The following is a 17,685-nucleotide window of genomic DNA, read 5'->3' as shown; positions in this document are numbered from 1 at the left end:
TTATAGACTATAAATTACATATTACAGAGTAGAGATTACATATTACAGAGTACTGAGTACAGATTACAGATTACAGAGTACAGACTGCAGATTATAGACTATAAATTACATATTACAGAGTAGAGATTACATATTACAGAGTACTGAGTACAGATTACAGATTACAGAGTACAGACTGCAGATTATAGACTATAAATTACATATTACAGAGTAGAGATTACATATTACAGAGTACAGATTACAGAGTACAGATTATAGACTACAGAGTACAGACTGCAGATTATAGACTATAAATTACACATTACAGAGTACAGAGTACATTTTACTTGAGTAAATGTACTCAGTTACATTCCTGTGGTGTCATAGCAGCTGACCGGAAAAGGATCCCCTCTCACCGGAAGTGCTGTATCCGCAGCGCTGAGTCAGCTGAACCAAACCGGAAGCAAAACAAACGGCAGGGAGCAGGCGCAGCAGCAGCAGCCGCGCGCGCTGCGGAGACAAACACACTTTATTTAAGTTTAATTTACTTTAATGTTTTGTGTGTCGACCTGAAGGCTGACATACACGTCACAGGACAGGTGAAACGTCACAGGACAGGTGAAACACACCGGAGCGCGAGCCCAGTTTGCCCGAGGCGGAAGTTTCCGAGCGGAAGGTTTGAATTTCAGTTTAAAATATAAAGTTTATTAATGTGATCTTGAGAAATGTCTGAGCCGCAGCGAGCTCCGTTAGCAGAGGAGCTAACACTGAATATTAACTCCACACACGAAGTGTGTCCGCTGTTTAACCTCCGGCAGGAAATGAAGCCGGAACTAATGTTCAAGACACGACGGACACTTTACTGCAGACACATGTGATCTTATATCCTGTGAGACACTTCAGTGATCACTGAGGGGCGAGCTCTGTATAACAGCTGTAATCTGTAATCTGTGAAGTAACTAGTAACTAAAGTGAGTATTTCCATGTTCTGCTACTTTGTTCTTCTGCTCCACATCTCAGAGGGAACTACTGTACTTTACTCCATTACATTTATCTGACAGCTGTAGTTACTAGTTACTTTTCAGATCACAGTACTTTCCCTTCCTGTCCAGTGAAAACCACGTATCTCCAGACGTGTTGGTGTTGAAGGTTTGTGTTGTAAAAAGTACTCGAGTAAAGTATCTGATATTAAGTGTACTGAAGTATAAAACAAGTACAAGTAAAAGTAAATGCAGCTCTTTGAAGTCACTAGTAACTAAAGTTATCCAATAAATGTAGTGGAGTGGACGTATAAAGTAGCAGAAGATGGAAATACTCAGGTAAAGTATAGTAGTACTTTAGTACAGTACTTGAGTAAATGTACTTAGTTACATTTCTTCAGTTGAAACATAAAACTCAACAAACACGTTCTTTGTGTAACTGAGATGATTACAAACACTTCACCTGTACTTGATTACATTATGATCATTTATCAGTTTTGAACCTGGAAAGTAACTAAGTACATTTACTTGAGTACTGTACCAGTACGGTGACAGTGTGTGGAGTGTTCCTACGTGAGGCAGTTAAAGGGTTAATGACATTTCAGGCTGGATATTGATTATTGGATTAGTATCACTGATCAGTGAGACGTGGGCTGGAGAGGACGACGCCCTCAGTGTCCGTCGGCTGGACGTGTCTCTGCAGAGCTGCACAGCCGGTCTGTCCTGTTTGTCTGCAGGTTGTTGCAGTTTGTCTGTTTGGAGCTTCGTCACATTTAAAACGATGAATCTGTGATGAAACCTGTTTGGGAAATTAAATCTTAATTTTATAATCTGAAAGTCTGCAAACTTAAACGTTTACTGTTGATAACTCATGAGGATCTTCAGAGAGCCTGAACACTCTGAATCTGTCGATCAATGAATCATCATGAAACTTTGACATTTAGTCTTTTTTGTGTCCAAAACTCAAAGATATTCAGTCTGTTATTATTTTTAGGATCATTTAAAGATTTGAGGATTTTTAGGTTTTTTAAAATGAGAAGAAAAAAACATTTTGATCGTCAGAAGAGTTGTAAATTAATTTTCTGCAGATCAATTAACTGATAAAAAACTCCTCATCACAGGTCTAACCTCTGTAACACTGCCTCCTGCAGTTCCCATAATGCACCTGGGCAGCCTGTTTCTTGTTGCTGTTTTTATCAAAATGTTTTATTAATTAATTTTTATCGCTTCATTTTTTAAACTCGCTGCTCAGTGATGAAGACGAGTCGGCTCCTGACCGTGCTGGTGGGCGGAGTCTTCTGCTTGGCTGTGATGTCACTGTACCGCATGCTGGAGCTGATGCAGGGGGCGGAGCTTCGGGAGCATCCGGACACACCTGGTGGACAGGTAGACAGCGTGAGTCGCAGCGGAGTCGACGAACAGATTCTAGTTTCTGATCTTTAAAAGTCATCAGAGGATTTTCAAAATAAAGTGTTTTATTACAAAAACATATTAAAACAATGTAACAGGTCAAATTAATTATAATTCATTCTTGATTATAATAATTTTTGTCGTTGTCCTTTTTTAAACCAATCACGGTCTCTGTCTGCAGGATTTGTCCCGCCTCCAGCAGAAGATCGACGAGTTGGAGCGTCTCCTTAGCGACAACAACCGCCTGGTTGCTACGCTGCGGGACTCTCTGCTCCACCACAAACCATCATGGGGAAGAGGAGGAGGAGCTAATGTGAGCTCAGACTCCGCCCACAGCCCAACTGACATGCTGCCTGGCTGCCGATTGGCCAACGAGATGAAGGACGAAACGGACGGCGTGCAGGTTAGCTTAGCATGCTAACAGCTGTTAGCTCTGTGGTGTAGTTGTGAGAGTGCTTTGATTTTTTCTTCTCGTCGTTTCAACTATTTTTATATTTATGAACCGAAGAACATCAGAGAATAAAGCTGCTGCGTTGAAGGGAACACTTCCTGTTGGAATGATCCGTCACCGAGGTCACTGAGGTCACCGAGGTCACCGAAGTCACCGAGGTCACTGAGGTCACTGAAGTCACCGAGGTCACCGAGGTCACTGAGGTCACTGAAGTCACCGAGGTCACCGAGGTCACTGAAGTCACCGAAGGTCACCGAAGTCACCGAGGTCACTGAGGTCACTGAGGTCACCGAGGTCACCGAGGTCACCAAAGTCACCGAGGTCACCGAGGTCACCGAGGTCACTGAAGTCACCGAGGTCACCGAGGTCACTGAAGTCACCGAAGTCACCGAGGTCACTGAGGTCACTGAGGTCACTGAAGTCACCGAGGTCACTGAGGTCACTGAGGTCACTGAAGTCACCGAGGTCACTGAGGTCACTGAGGTCACCGAAGTCACCGAAGTCACCGAGGTCACTGAGGTCACTGAGGTCACTGAAGTCACCGAGGTCACTGAAGACCCGAGGTCACCGAGGTCACTGAGGTCACCGAGGTCACCGACGTCGCTGAAGTCACCGAGGTCACTGAAGTCACCGAGGTCACCGAGGTCACCGAAGTCACCGAGGTCACTGAAGTCACCGAGGTCACTGAGGTCACCGAGGTCACCGAAGTCACCGAGGTCACCGAGGTCACTGAAGTCACTGAGGTCACCGAGGTCACCGAAGTCACCGAGGTCACCGAGGTCACTGAAGTCACTGAGGTCGCCGAGGTCACGGAGGTCGCGGAGGATGAGATGTTCAGTGTGTCAGCATGTGTCACATATAGATCTAGATATATAAGATCATCATGTGACAATTTGGTCGGTTGTTGAAATAATCTGCCTCAACCTTAAACATGATAAACGCTGTGACGTATCTGTTCATATTAATCAGAAGAGCTTCAGATCCAAACTCTGAACCAGGACTTCACTGTGTTCATGTTTGTTGTCTGTGTTCCAGCTGCTGGACGTTTACGACCTCCTCCCGTTTGATAATCCTGACGGCGGCGCCTGGAAACAAGGTTTTGAGATCAGTTACCACGGTAACGAGTGGGACGAGCAGCCTCTGGAGCTTTTTCTGGTTCCTCACTCGCACAACGACCCCGGTGAGCGACAACACGACAACACGACAACGAGACGCATCCAACCTGTCAGTGATCCATGTGATCAGGTGTTTAATGTGTGTGTGTGTGTGTGTGTGTGTGTGTGTGTGTGTGTGCGCGTGTGTGTGTGTGTGCGTGTGTGTCTCAGGCTGGCTGAAGACGTTCGATGGTTACTATCAGGATCAGACGAGACACATCCTGAACAACATGCTGATCAAGCTGAGTGAAGACAGCAGGTAACTGTAGCTCACCTGTAGGTGTCACCCAGCAGGTAACTGTAGCTCACCTGCAGGTGTCACCCAGCAGGTGTGTGTGTGACGGAGGTGCCTGACGGCCTCTGCTCTGTGTTCTTCAGGAGGAAGATGATCTGGGCAGAAATCAGTTATTTCTCTAAGTGGTGGAACGACATCGACGAGCAGAAGAGAGAGATGGTCAAACGGTAACTGAAGTTTAAAACATTGCAGACTTGATGAAAATGATCAGCAGGAAGTGAAGAAACAACAGTGATGACATCATGTCAAAGATCCATGTTTTCAGAATCAGAATCATCAGAATCAGAACACTTTATTATTCCCCGGGAGGAAATGTTTAAATTTCTGTCTGTCTCCTGAAGTTAGCATGCTAACAGCTAGCCCCGGGCCGGAAAAGCTCCTGTGGTAGTGGTGTAAAATCCAGATGCACGGCTAACTAAGCTAACAAGCTAACAGTAGCTACAGTCATAAAGAGAGTACAGTTAGCAGCAGTTAGCCACTCTGGCGATGTGCTGCCCCCTAGTTGTTTGGAGTGTGAATTCAACAGGTGGTCAGTTTTGACCTATCTCACCTTTAACACACGTTTCTGTCTGTTTCTTCTCAAATCTGCAAACAAACAAACAAACAAACAAACAAACACAACGTAAATAAAGAAAGCATCTGGAACCATCATACCAACATATTTCACTTTTTTATTCATTTGTGTAATGAGAAGTGAAAGATGTTCAGTGACTGAAACAAACTTAATAATCAAACTCTCTGTTCTCATGACTGAACACACAAACTGACCTTAAAGGAGTGTTACTGTGTTTATCTGTGGCGGACCCTGCCACCTTTCTAGCTTCAAAAAGTGTTCTGGGACCTTATTGTCCTCTGGGATCAGCTGGTTTATTCACTGATGGAGACAGTTTGTATTATTACCTCATTAATATTGTAAATATTAAAACTACAGACTGCTCCTTTAACGTGCCGTATTCATTGTGTTGCAGCTTTGTTGTTGTTGTTAATTTTTCTTATTAACTTCATGTGTTTGACGATGTTTGTTAGTATTTACATGTTGTCATTAGTTAATCATCATGTGTGTTTCTGTTTTTTCCTGCTCTGTGATTGGTCAGTCTGGTGAGGGCGGGGCAGTTGGAGCTGGTGACGGGCGGCTGGGTGATGGCCGACGAAGCGAACTCTCATTACTTCGCTCTGTTGGATCAGCTGATCGAGGGACACCAGTGGATCCAGCGACACCTCGGTTCATCTCGCTTCACTTCCTGTCTCTGACTGTGACATCATCTGACACGTCATCGTTTTAAACTCCGCCTCTCTGTCCAGGTGTGAAGCCGAGCAGCGGTTGGGCGGTGGATCCGTTCGGCCACTCCCCCTCTATGGCCTACCTGCTGAAGGGGGCGGGGCTCCAGGACATGGTCATCCAGCGCGTTCACTACGCCGTCAAGAAGCACTTCGCCCAGCAGCAGACACTCGAGTTTCTATGGCGACAGAGTTGGGGTGAGTTTGTACGAGAGACAAAAAACAACCACAAATATCACACAATAAAAAAATGACAAGAAGAGTTTGAAGAGCTGAAATAATAAAACTCATAAATCAGTAAAAATCTGAGAACAGTGAAGAATAAAGAATAAAGAATAAAATAAATGAGATTCGAGCGACAACATGAAAAAACATTTATAAAGTTAAAATAAGAGAAACTGACTGTGTTGAGTTGTTTCTCTAACTCCGCCCACTTCCTGTGTGTCAGACCCCTCCCCCCGCAGTGACATCACGTGTCACATGATGCCGTTCTACAGCTATGACGTACCGCACACGTGCGGTCCGAACCCGTCGGTCTGTTGTCAGTTCGATTTCCACCGCCTGCCAGGGGGGCGGGTCTACTGTCCATGGAGGATATCACCGCAGCCAATCACAGAGCAGAATGTCCAGGAAAGGTAAGCAGGGGGCGGGGCCAAATATTAAATAAGTGTTTAACATAATCATCATGGAAACTAACACATGTGACAGGTCCAGGTGTGACTGGTCCAGGTGTGACAGGTCCAGGTGTGACAGGTCCAGGTGTGACAGGTCCAGGTGTGACTGTGGTCCAGGTGTGACAGGTCCAGGTGTGACTGGTCCAGGTGTGACAGGTCCAGGTGTGACTGGTCCAGGTGTGACAGGTCCAGGTGTGACAGGTCCAGGTGTGACTGGTCCAGGTGTGACAGGTCCAGGTGTGACAGGTCCAGGTGTGACTGTGGTCCAGGTGTGACAGGTCCAGGTGTGACTGGTCCAGGTGTGACTGGTCCAGGTGTTGTGTATAAAGTGTCCCTGTGTCGTCTCAGAGCTCTCCTCCTGCTGGATCAGTACCGTCAGAAGTCTCGTCTCTTTCGCTCTCCGGTCCTTCTGGTTCCGCTCGGTGACGACTTTCGCTTCACGGACTCGGCTGAGTGGGACGCTCAGTTCAGCAACTACCAGAAACTCTTCGACTACTTCGACCAGCACCCGGAGCTCCACATCAAGGTGAACACCTGAGACACCTGGGAGGGGGCGGGGCTGAGGGGGCGGAGTCAGCCACACTGAGCTTGTGATGTATGAACACCAGTTATCATGTCTCAGTGAATGAAGACTTACTACAGAGGCACTCAGTAGAGTGTATACCTCCACCAAGGTCCAACAGCTCGCTCATAGTCAGTCAGGCTCATCCTGTGTGACATTCAACAGAGTGAGATCCACTGGACCTGGATTTTATTTGGATCAGCACCAGGCTGTTCTCAGTCAGATGATACATCATTATTCCTGAGAATTCACCGAAATGTTGAAAAACGTCCAAAGTTCTTCCTGCTTCGTCTCTTCATCTGGATCAGCACCAGAAGTTAATGCGGTCTGTTCGGGGCCGAGACTCGTCCTCCATCTTAGTTTGGTGTTCAGTAGTTTCTGTGTGATCCTGCTGACGAAGCAACCAGCCAATCACAGCCAGACACCATCAGATCATAATGAAGATATTTAGATTCTGAACGTGTCGTCATCACACAGCTGATCGATCCGTCATTCATCTCTCATCACTTCTTCTTCTTCTCTTGTGTGTTCTCAGGCTCTCATCACTTCTTCTTCTCTTGTGTGTTTTCAGGCTCTCATCACTTCTTCTTCTCTTGTGTTTTCAGGCTCGCTTCGGGACTCTGTCAGATTACTTCACAGCTCTCCGTCAGCGTCTGAGTGCAGCAGGATCTTCACTGCCGACGCTCCGTGGAGATTTCTTCACGTACGCCGACCGCGACGATCATTACTGGAGCGGATACTTCACCTCCAGACCGTTTTACAAACGCCTCGACAGAACCATGGAGGCCACGCTGAGGTACGTTATCTCCCTGTGTCGGCTTTTCTTGTTAAGAGCCGTGGTGTTGAAGGGGTGGTCCGCTTCACTCACGCTTCATAAACATTCGCTCTCCACGGTTAAAAAAATCTTAACTTTTAGTTTTACAACTTAAATCCATTCCAAGCTGTATGCTTAATTATTAAGACATCCAAAAGAGAAGGAAAAAGTCTTGTATGACAACAAAAAATGTAAATAACGTGGTCAAAAAACTGTTTTCAACCACGGCCTCTTAACCAAACATTTAAGGTCTTCCTCTCTTCCTTCCTCTCTTCCTCTCTTCCTTCCTCTCTTCCTTCGTTCCTTCTTTCCTTCCATTTCAGATCAAACACTTTTCTTCTGGACGTTTGTTTTGTCTTCAGAAATTTGTAGAAATGTAAAAGAAGAAAAGATAAATTAGTTTTTACTCAATGAGACATTTCAAAACAACGTGGCAGTATTTATGTTTTTTTATGTTTTTTTATGTATTTATATGTATTTATATATTTTTCTGGTCTCATTGTTCAAACAGTTCTGTTGTTGTTGTTGTTGTTGTTGTGTGTTAATCAGAGAACTGTTCAGTCTTAATGTTCCTCTTTCATCCTGAATCACTTATTTATTTTACAACCAGGTATTTTTGCATTATTAATATTTTGCAGCGTTTTAAACTTTTTGTTTTTGTAAAATGATTTCATAATAATCGTATAAAAATGATTTATTCATAAATATATTTCTTTTATTTTGTATTTAATTTGTAAACATCGTCGTGTTTTCATCTTTTTGTTCATCTTTACTCGACAGAGCGACAGAAATCCTTTTTAGCCTGACATTGGCTGAAATGCGTCGTTTCCATGGCGACGGTCAACTGGTCGCAGGTTTCCCAGCGCGCGAACATTTCCAGCGGCTAACGGCCGGGAGACGGAACCTGGCGCTGTTCCAGCACCACGATGCCGTCACCGGCACCGCCCGCGACGCTGTGGTGGTGGACTACGGAACCAGGTAGCTACTTCCTGTTAGCACCAAAGCGTGTTAGCATGCTGGTGTAGTTGGAAGCACAAGAATAAGTAGAAACTTGCTGTTAGCATGTTAGCAACTTAGCGGGGGGTAATGAGAAGCTAACGACACAAGAATAATTTGAGGGTTAGGTTATTCAGCTAAGAATGTTTTTTTATCAATCTTTTGCTGTGTTAGCATGTTAGCATGTTAGCATGAAGGGTTACAGATCAAAGATCAACAGTTTGTGACTTAATATAAATAAAAAAGTTTACATTTTGTACAAATGTTTTTCTTATTGATTATTTTCCCACAGAGATAACACATTAGTGTAGCATCGTAGCTCCAGGAACTCTTTAGCATTTTTAGCATTAGCATGTTTTCTGTCTCATTTGTCCCTCCATGCTCTCTGTTGAAGGAGGATGTCGCCACTGACAACGGTAACAGGTACCGCCACGCTTAGTGTGAGCAGTTAGCATTAGCCCCCCATCATTCCCATTCATTTAGCATTAGCATCTAACATTAGTTTCCCATCGCTCCCACATGACCTGCTTCTTCTTCACGTGTGTTTTACAGTGTAGTCTGTTAGTCACTGTGTGTGTCACCTCGTCTTTAAAGTGAAGTTGTAACTTTTTTAATAAGTTTGGATCAAAAAGCTTTTAGTTCTCATAAAGTCAACATGTTTTACATGAAGAATAAAGTCAAATTTATGAACTTTATGAAAATAAAGAAAATCTAAACTCTTCCATCATTAAAAATGAAACTGAAATAAATGTTATTTTGCAGATTGCTTCACTCCATCCTGAACCTGCGCCAGGTGCTGCAGAGCTCCGCCCACTGGCTGCTTCTATTGGACAAGAGCCAGTACCAGCACAACCAATCAAAACCCTTCCTACAAATGGTGACCTCATTGTTTATTTCTGTGACATCCAGTTGGATTATAACTGAGACAGACTCAGTGAAACATGATGTGACAGATTTATGGTCGTCATCACATCAGAGGATGATCAGCTGATATTGTGACGCATGTTTCAGGACGACGTGATCTCAGCGCAGGACGCTCTGCCTCAGAAGACGTCGCTCACGCTCAGTGATGAGCCCAGGTGAGGGGGCGGGGCTTAAAGGGAGGAGACGAGTCAGAAGAGTTCAGTTATTTTCTGTTTGTATTGATGACCGAGTCCTTCCCCACTTCTCGCTAACCAGCAGCTAGCTTCACACTGATGCTCTGCCACATCCAGCTTCATGTCTCGAAGCTCAACAAATGTCTCAGCCTGTGAAGACTTCATGTTTAAATCTGTTGCTAGGAAACAGCTGCAGCTCTGTCCAATGAGAGCAATCAGCTGAGTAAGCAGGAAGTCACTGTAGCATCACAAGCTAGCAGATCTGCCAGACATGACAGTAAATCTGTGTTAAAGAATTAGTTTAAGTTCATAGTTTATACATCTGCGAGCTAACAGACTTCATTTACTTTATTACTTTTTACTTTAAACCTCCACATGAATCATTAAACAACATTTATAAAGTTTGAGGTCAGACATGTTGAACGTTCTCCATTTTACCTCTTTATCTACAAACAGGTCAGAAATTAGCATGCTAATGTTAGCTCTGTCAGCTAGCTTCACACCAGTCCCACCTGATCTCGACATGAAACGAGTGTGTGAGCTGACAGCTGTCTGAGTTGACTGATGATAGAAATGAAGTCAGCCGTTGTTCAGTGTGTCTGAAGGTTTGACTTCCTGTCGTCTCTGTTGACTCTCAGTCTGGTGACGATGTTTAACTGATTGGTTATTGATTGTTTCTGTGTCAGGTCATTGATCATCTTTAACCCGACAGAGCAGCTCCGTACGTCAGTCGTCAGCGTCGTCGTCGACTCTCCGGACGCTCGCGTTGTCGATGCACAAACAGGTCGACCAATGGCTGCACAGATCTCTGCGGTGTGGGAGGAGCCAAGTCGAGCGTCCACAGAATCCTTCCAGGTGACGAACACGTCGATGTTTCAGAGTTTGTTTTCTCCTGATCTCGTTTTATTCATCTTTGTTTTTGAGTCTAAACTCTCCACAGTCCTATTTCATTTATTATTATTTTATTATTTATTATTTATTTATTGTTTTATTTATTGTCATTATTTTGTCATTAGGAGCAGTGGTAGTAGTATTACTGATATTATTAGTATTCGTGCTCACATCGTCTTGTTGGTCTGGACTTTTTGAGGATTTACATTTCCTGGTTAATGGTAAGCCCCTCCCCTACTCAGTGATTGTCCAATCACAGCTGAGCGACTGTACGGTGTCGCAGCAGGTGAGTCGGTGTTCAGGTGTTTCATATTTTAACTTCATGTTCTCGCCTTCAGCTCGACTTCATGGCTGAACTTCCTCCTCTGTCGCTCATTGTCTATCATGTGACCAAAGCCGCCATTGGCTCCGCCCATCGGGCTCAGTACACCTTCTATCGTCACGGCAACCCCCCGACCATCCAGAGCAAACACTTCCAGGTGTCCCGCCCCGAAGGGCCTGAGGCTGACGCCCCCCTGTCGCTAAGCAACAAGCACGTCCAAATATGGAGCTCCCCAGAGACCGGCCTGCTGCAGGTCAGACTTTTCAAATTAAAAGTCACGACAGCGAAACATTTTATTAAATATTAACTGAATGAAGTTAAATAAAATTAATCAAATGAATAAAAAAGAAAAACAATCACAACTCATGATCAGGAAGGATCCACTGTTTACACTCAAACTTTAAAACACATGAAAAATGTTTATTTGTACCTCAAAACAAAACAACAATAACAACGTATTAAATATATACGGTATGTGAAGCTACATTAGATACACTGTTATAAAGATATCAGAGCATTATTATAATCCAACTGATTTTATTGATCATTAAATTGTTTATAAATCTGTTAATAATAATAATAATTGTTTATTTTTATACTTTTTTTAACATTTGATATTATTCTGAAATGCAGAAGCTCCGCCTCCAGTCTGGTCTGGTCCGTCAGCTCCAGGTCCAGTTCCTGTGGTACGGGACCACATCGAACCGGGACAAGAGCGGAGCCTACCTGTTCCTGCCGGGGAAGGAGGGGGGTCAGGTGAGACCAGAACCAGGATCCAGTCTGAGCCACATCAGTCTCTCTCTCTCTCTCTGTCCTCTGGGTCACTGTGAATGTCTCTCGCCCTCCTGCAGCTCTACGTGTCCTCAGAGCCACCCCTGGTCCGGGTCTCCAGAGGTCCGGTCTTCTCTGACATCACTTCCTGTTTCCGACACTTCACACACAGAGTCCGACTGTACCACCTGGACGGTAAGGAGGCTGCATACAGGCTGCGTACAGGCTGCATACAGGCTGCCCCAGGTTCAGTCTGTCAGGCTGCGTACAGGCTGCATACAGGCTGCGTACAGGCTGCATACAGGCTGCCCCAGGTTCAGTCTGTCAGGCTGCGTACAGGCTGCATACAGGCTGCGTACAGGCTGCATACAGGCTGCCCCAGGTTCAGTCTGTCAGGCTGCATACAGGCTGCGTACGGGCTGCATACAGGCTGCCCACGGGCTGCATACAGGCTGCCCACGGGCTGCATACAGGCTGCCCCAGGTTCAGTCTTTCAGGCTGCATACAGGCTGCCCCAGGTTCAGTCTGTCAGGCCATGTACAGGCTGCGTACGGGCTGCCCCAGGTTCAGTCTTTCAGGCTGCATACAGGCTGCGTACGGGCTGCATACAGGCTGCCCCAGGTTCAGTCTTTCAGGCTGCATACAGGCTGCGTACAGGTTGCCCTGGGTTCAGTCTGTCAGGCCATGTACAGGCTGCGTACGGGCTGCCCCAGGTTCAGTCTTTCAGGCTGCATACAGGCTGCGTACGGGCTGCATACAGGCTGCCCCAGGTTCAGTCTTTCAGGCTGCATACAGGCTGCGTACAGGTTGCCCTGGGTTCAGTCTGTCAGGCCATGTACAGGCTGTGTACAGGCTGTCAGGTTCAAGTTACTGCTTTTGTACGTATGTTATGAGTTGTTTGCAGTAGAAGACGAAGCGTCCGTCCTCAGATATGATAAAAACATGATAAAAACACTAAAGGCTTCAGAAATCAGGAGTTACGAGAGAAATTGCTTTAAAAACACCAAAATAAACAACCCCAAGAACAAATAAGGCAAAAAACTAAATAAATGAATAAACAGTTGCTTCTGCCGTCAATATCTGTGATTATTGGCTGCTGGATGTTCAGCACAGTGAAACAAACTGCATGAGATGAGTTCAGGTTCAGTTGGAGTTGAGGTGATGAGTTCAGGTTCAGTTGGAGTTGAGAGACTCTGTCCTCCGTCTGCTGTCCAGCTGTTCACTTAATATCTCTCATCAGTTCACAATAAAAGTCTCCTGTCTGTCTCTGCCGCAGGGCATGCTGGGAGATCCCTGGAGATTTTCAACATGGTGGACATCAGGTCAGAGGTCAACCGTGAGCTCGCCATGAAGCTCGTCACAGATGTTGCCAACGGCAACCGTTTCTACTCCGACCTCAACAGTTTCCAGGTTCGTTCTGACCCTAACCCTTATTGACAGTGTATTGACAGTGTAGTGATAGCGTATTGACAGCGTATTGACAGCGTATTGATAGCGTATTGACAGCGTATTGATAGTGTATTGACAGCGTATTGACAGCGTATTGACAGCGTATTGACAGTGTATTGATAGCGTATTGACAGCGTATTGATAGCGTATTGATAGCGTATTGACAGCGTATTGACAGCGTATTGATAGTGTATTGACAGCGTATTGACAGCGTATTGATAGCGTATTGACAGCGTATTGACAGCGTATTGACAGCGTATTGACAGTGTATTGACAGCGTATTGACAGCGTATTGATAGTGTATTGACAGCGTATTGACAGCGTATTGACAGCGTATTGACAGTGTATTGACAGCGTATTGACAGTGTATTGATAGTGTATTGACAGCGTATTGACAGTGTATTGACAGCGTATTGACAGTGTATTGATCCCGCCTGCAGATGCAGCAGCGGCGGACGCTGGCGAAGCTCCCCCTGCAGGCGAACTTTTACCCGATGACGTCGGCGTCGTTCCTGCAGGACTCGACGTCTCGTGTGTCTCTGCTGTCGGCTCAGAGTCAGGCCGTCTCCTCACTCACACCAGGTGAGTCCTTGTCCACCTGCATGTCCGCCTCAGTGTCTCTGTGTTGTTTATGGTGTTTCAGCTTCATGGTGATGGTGTGGAGGTTCAGGCTACAGGATCTGTCACCGACAGGCTATTGATAGATAATGTATTCACTGATAGTATATTGATAGTGTATTAGTAGTGTATTGATGGTGTATTGATGGTGTATTGATAGACAACAGCGACCTTTAGCAGTGTTGAAACAACACAAGATTCAAACGCTGAGTTACTGTAAAAAACACAGTGAGAGCTCCTCTCCCTGTCTGTCTGTGTGTCTGTCAGTGTGTCAGTGTGTCTGTCAGTGTGTCTGTCAGTGTGTCAGTGTGTCTGTCAGTGTGTCTGTCTGTGTGTCTGTCAGTGTGCTGACCTCTGACCTCTCACCTGTGCAGGTGAGCTGGAGGTGGTGTTGGACCGGCGGCTGCAGCAGGACGATAACCGCGGCCTCGGTCAGGGCGTCACCGACAACAAGCTGACGGCCAGTCTCTACCACCTGCTGCTGGAGGACAGGAGGGGCGGGGCTCAGGTGAGGGGCAGGGCTCAGGTGAGGGGACAGGGCTCATGTGAGGGGCGGGGCTCAGGTGAGGGGGCAGGGCTAATGTGAGGGGCAGGGCTCTTGTGAGGGGCGGGGCTCAGGTGAGGAGGACAGTTGTCCAACCGGAGAGAAAGCATCAGGGTATCACAGGTTTACACCACCCTCTCCATCTAGAAGACGGACCAGGTCAGGTATTTATTGTGATTATTGGGTGAGTGTCCAGGTGGCGGGTCAGGTGCAGAGGGACCGTTTCAGAGCTGACTGTGATGATATTTATGTTTCGTTTATATTTTATCCTTCTGTTTATTTTCCTGACAGGAAGTGGGAGGAGCCTCAGTTGAACACCTGTCACTGCTCGCCCACCTGTCCTCGCTCTCCCTCTGCCACCCGCCAATCACCTTGGTCACCCCTAGCAACAGCCAGCCGCCAAAGCTCCGCCCCTTCCTGCCACTCCGCTCATCGATGCCGTGCGACGTTCACCTGCTGAACCTGAGGACGCTGGAGGACACACAGGTGAGAGAACGCTTGGAAACACCTGGAAACACCTGGACACACCTGGATTTGTGGATTTATATTGAAAATAAAAAGCAGAAGTCATTTTTTGAGGAATAACTCAAACATCAAATTCAAATAAAATTTTATTTGTATAGCCCAAATTCACAAATCACAGTTTGCCTCAGAGGGCTTTACAATCTGTACAGAGACGACACCCTCTGTCCTTCGACCCTCGATTCGAGTGAGGAAAAACTCCCAGGACGGACAGACGTGCAATAGATGTCGCATGTACAGAGCAGATCAACAAGATCACAATGTATTCAATCATACAAACATACTCAAATACTTTCACAAATGAATAAAGTGAAAAACACAAATAACAAAAAATAAATAAAAAGCAAAGTTTTAATATTAAAACTTTAATAATATTAAATAAAATAAAAAGTCCTCAAGAGTCCGAAAAACAACTGGAGCTGAAATATTATTATTATTATTGTTATAAATCAACATTTTTATTATTTCACAATGTGCAGAAATGATTGATCAAATCAAACAAACATATTTTTGAATATTTCAAAATGTCTTTTAAATATTTTATAATCTGTTAAACATGAAAGCAAAACAAATGTTTGTGTTTTCTGGTAAACAGGAAGCAGAAGCTCCGTCACAGGAAGTGGCTCTCCTCCTCCACAGGAAGGGCTTCGATTGTAGCTCCGCCCCCGACACGCCACTGCAGTGCACGTGGAGCGCGCACGAGGAGGTGGACACAACACACAACACACACACACACGTTTCAAAATTATTTGTTGTTTTTTTTTTCAGAACGCTGCATTTTTAACATCACTGTTTTGTGAAATATTTTTTTACATAAAAACTTATTGTTTTAATTAATTAAATAATATTTGAATTTCTTTCATTTTTTAAATTAAATTGTTTTTTGTGCTTCATGTGACTGTTGACTTGTTCATGTTGTTTTTTTAATTGTGTGATATTTTAAAAGATTGTTTTCTGTCCTCGTCTCGTCTCGTCTGTTTTTGTCTCCAGGTGAACTTGGACGATCTGTTCTCTCCTCTCAGGTTCCGTTCTGTCCGTCGGTCGGGTCTCACTCTGCTGCGTGAAGACGATGAACCAGAATTCGCCCGGCAACAGCAGCCTCCACGCCTCACTCGCCTGCAGCCAATGGAAATCACCGCTTTCCGTGTGGAGATCGACTGACGAATGAAAAGTCCAGATTTTGTTCCACTTGTTGAATCGATGACACGAGCAGCCAATCAGGAAGAATCACTTTAAAACACGTGTCAGAGGGAAAATACACAAAGGATCATTAGTTATTAATTGAAAAGGTGACGAGCCGTCTGAAAATAATCAGAAATCATCATGAATCATCATAAAACAGCTGTAAATATGAAGAAGAACCAGCCTGGAGACTTAACGTTAATGTCCGATGAGTCGCTGCTGGAAAAACAAAAAAAACGAGAATAAAATCAGGAATTATTTAAAATCTGTTAAATCGTCATGGTGACACGTCCTGTCAGCAGGTCAGACTGAAGGTCAAAGGTCAAACACAGGACAGAGGACACTGAAGGAGACAGGGACGTTTCTACGGCAACACAAAGGGACCAAACAAGTCGTTAGCTCGTTAGTGCTTCATGAATGTTTTAAAGTGTGTGTGTGTGTGTGTGTGTGTGTCTGTCTGTGTGTGTGTGTGTGTGTGTCTGTGTGTGTCTGTCTGTCTGTCTGTGTGTGTGTGTGTGTGTGTGTGTGTGTGTGTCTGTCTGTCTGTGTGTGTGTGTGTGTGTCTGTGTGTGTGTCTGTCTGTCTGTCTGTGTGTGTGTGTGTCTGTCTGTCTGTCTGTCTGTCTGTCTGTGTGTGTCTGTCTGTGTGTCTGTTAGTGTGTCTGTGTGTGTGTGTGTGTGTCTGTCTGTCTGTCTGTCTGTCTGTGTGTGTCTGTCTGTGTGTGTGTGTGTCTGTGTGTGTCTGTCTGTCTGTCTGTCTGTCTGTGTGTGTGTGTGTGTGTGTGTGTGTGTCTGTCTGTCTGTCTGTCTGTCTGTCTGTCTGTGTGTGTCTGTCTGTGTGTGTGTGTGTGTCTGTGTGTGTGTGTGTGTCTCTAACTGCTGTATTAATTTCCTTGATTGAAGTTTTTTCTGTTTCATAACAGAATGTGGAATTGTGGGTAAATAAACTGACCGACCGATCGATTGATTGATGGATCGGTCGACGTGCAGCTCTGGATGTGTGTTTTCGGTGTGTGTGTGTGTGTGTGTGTGTGTGTGTGTGTTCACCTGCTGACATGTTGAATGATGTTTGTTCGTTTCTGTGTTTTACTGTGAAAGTTCTTGGAAACTGAAATCTTCTGGGTATTTTTTAATTTAGAAATTCTCTATATTTTCTATAAGCGGGTATTTAAAGTATTTAAAAGATAAAAATGTATTTTTACTGTCATGACTGTTAAAACATGTTGTGCTTCTTCTTTGTTCGGGGCAGATTTTATGGTTTAATACAAAATAAATTATTGTTTAATTTGACTTCCTGTTGAGAAATTAATTTCCTGCAGCTGCTCCTGTGTGACGCTGACGTGTTCCTGATGGAGACTTAGATATTTAATCACTTCAGTCTTTGGCTGAAGACAAAGGAAGTGATGTCATCACCTGTAAAAACAAAGTCCTGACGGGCTCAAAGCTTCTCGTTAACACTCTGATCATCAGAGATGGACAGAGTACTCGACCCCAGTACTTGAGTAAGAGTACAAATACTACTGGTCAAAATTTACTCCGTTACAAGTAAAAGTAGCTCAGTCGACATGTTACTCGAGTAAGAGTAAAAAAGTACTTGCTTTTAAAGGTACTTAAGTATCCAAAAGTACATGCTTTTAAAGGTACTTAAGTATCCAAAAGTACATGCTTTTAAAGGTACTTAAGTATCCAAAAGTACT

The 17,685-nt window shown here is 44.8% G+C and overlaps 1 protein-coding gene across 1 annotated transcript; it reads left to right on the top strand.

Annotated features, from left to right (window-relative positions):
• The first annotated feature begins 458 nt into the window (after positions 1 to 458).
• On the top strand, positions 459 to 17,278 carry man2a1 (mannosidase, alpha, class 2A, member 1). The gene is made up of 24 exons (XM_084382906.1): positions 459 to 655; positions 2,212 to 2,354; positions 2,551 to 2,772; positions 3,856 to 4,000; positions 4,146 to 4,233; positions 4,353 to 4,436; positions 5,364 to 5,491; positions 5,572 to 5,745; positions 5,996 to 6,182; positions 6,570 to 6,747; positions 7,389 to 7,579; positions 8,378 to 8,575; positions 9,356 to 9,470; positions 9,605 to 9,672; positions 10,377 to 10,545; positions 10,920 to 11,156; positions 11,537 to 11,659; positions 11,755 to 11,869; positions 12,951 to 13,084; positions 13,564 to 13,705; positions 14,116 to 14,249; positions 14,577 to 14,771; positions 15,403 to 15,513; positions 15,798 to 17,278. The coding sequence occupies exons 2-24, from the start codon at positions 2,214 to 2,216 to the stop codon at positions 15,966 to 15,968; spliced, it is 3,450 nt and encodes a 1,149-aa protein (XP_084239032.1). The 5' UTR covers positions 459 to 655; positions 2,212 to 2,213; the 3' UTR covers positions 15,969 to 17,278.
• Positions 17,279 to 17,685: the final 407 nt, after the last annotated feature.

Source organism: Pagrus pagrus (assembly GCF_965226575.1).
Source record: "Pagrus pagrus genome assembly, chromosome: 19".
Lineage (NCBI taxonomy): Eukaryota > Metazoa > Chordata > Actinopteri > Spariformes > Sparidae > Pagrus > Pagrus pagrus.
This window is presented reverse-complemented; position numbering and strand designations above follow the sequence as displayed.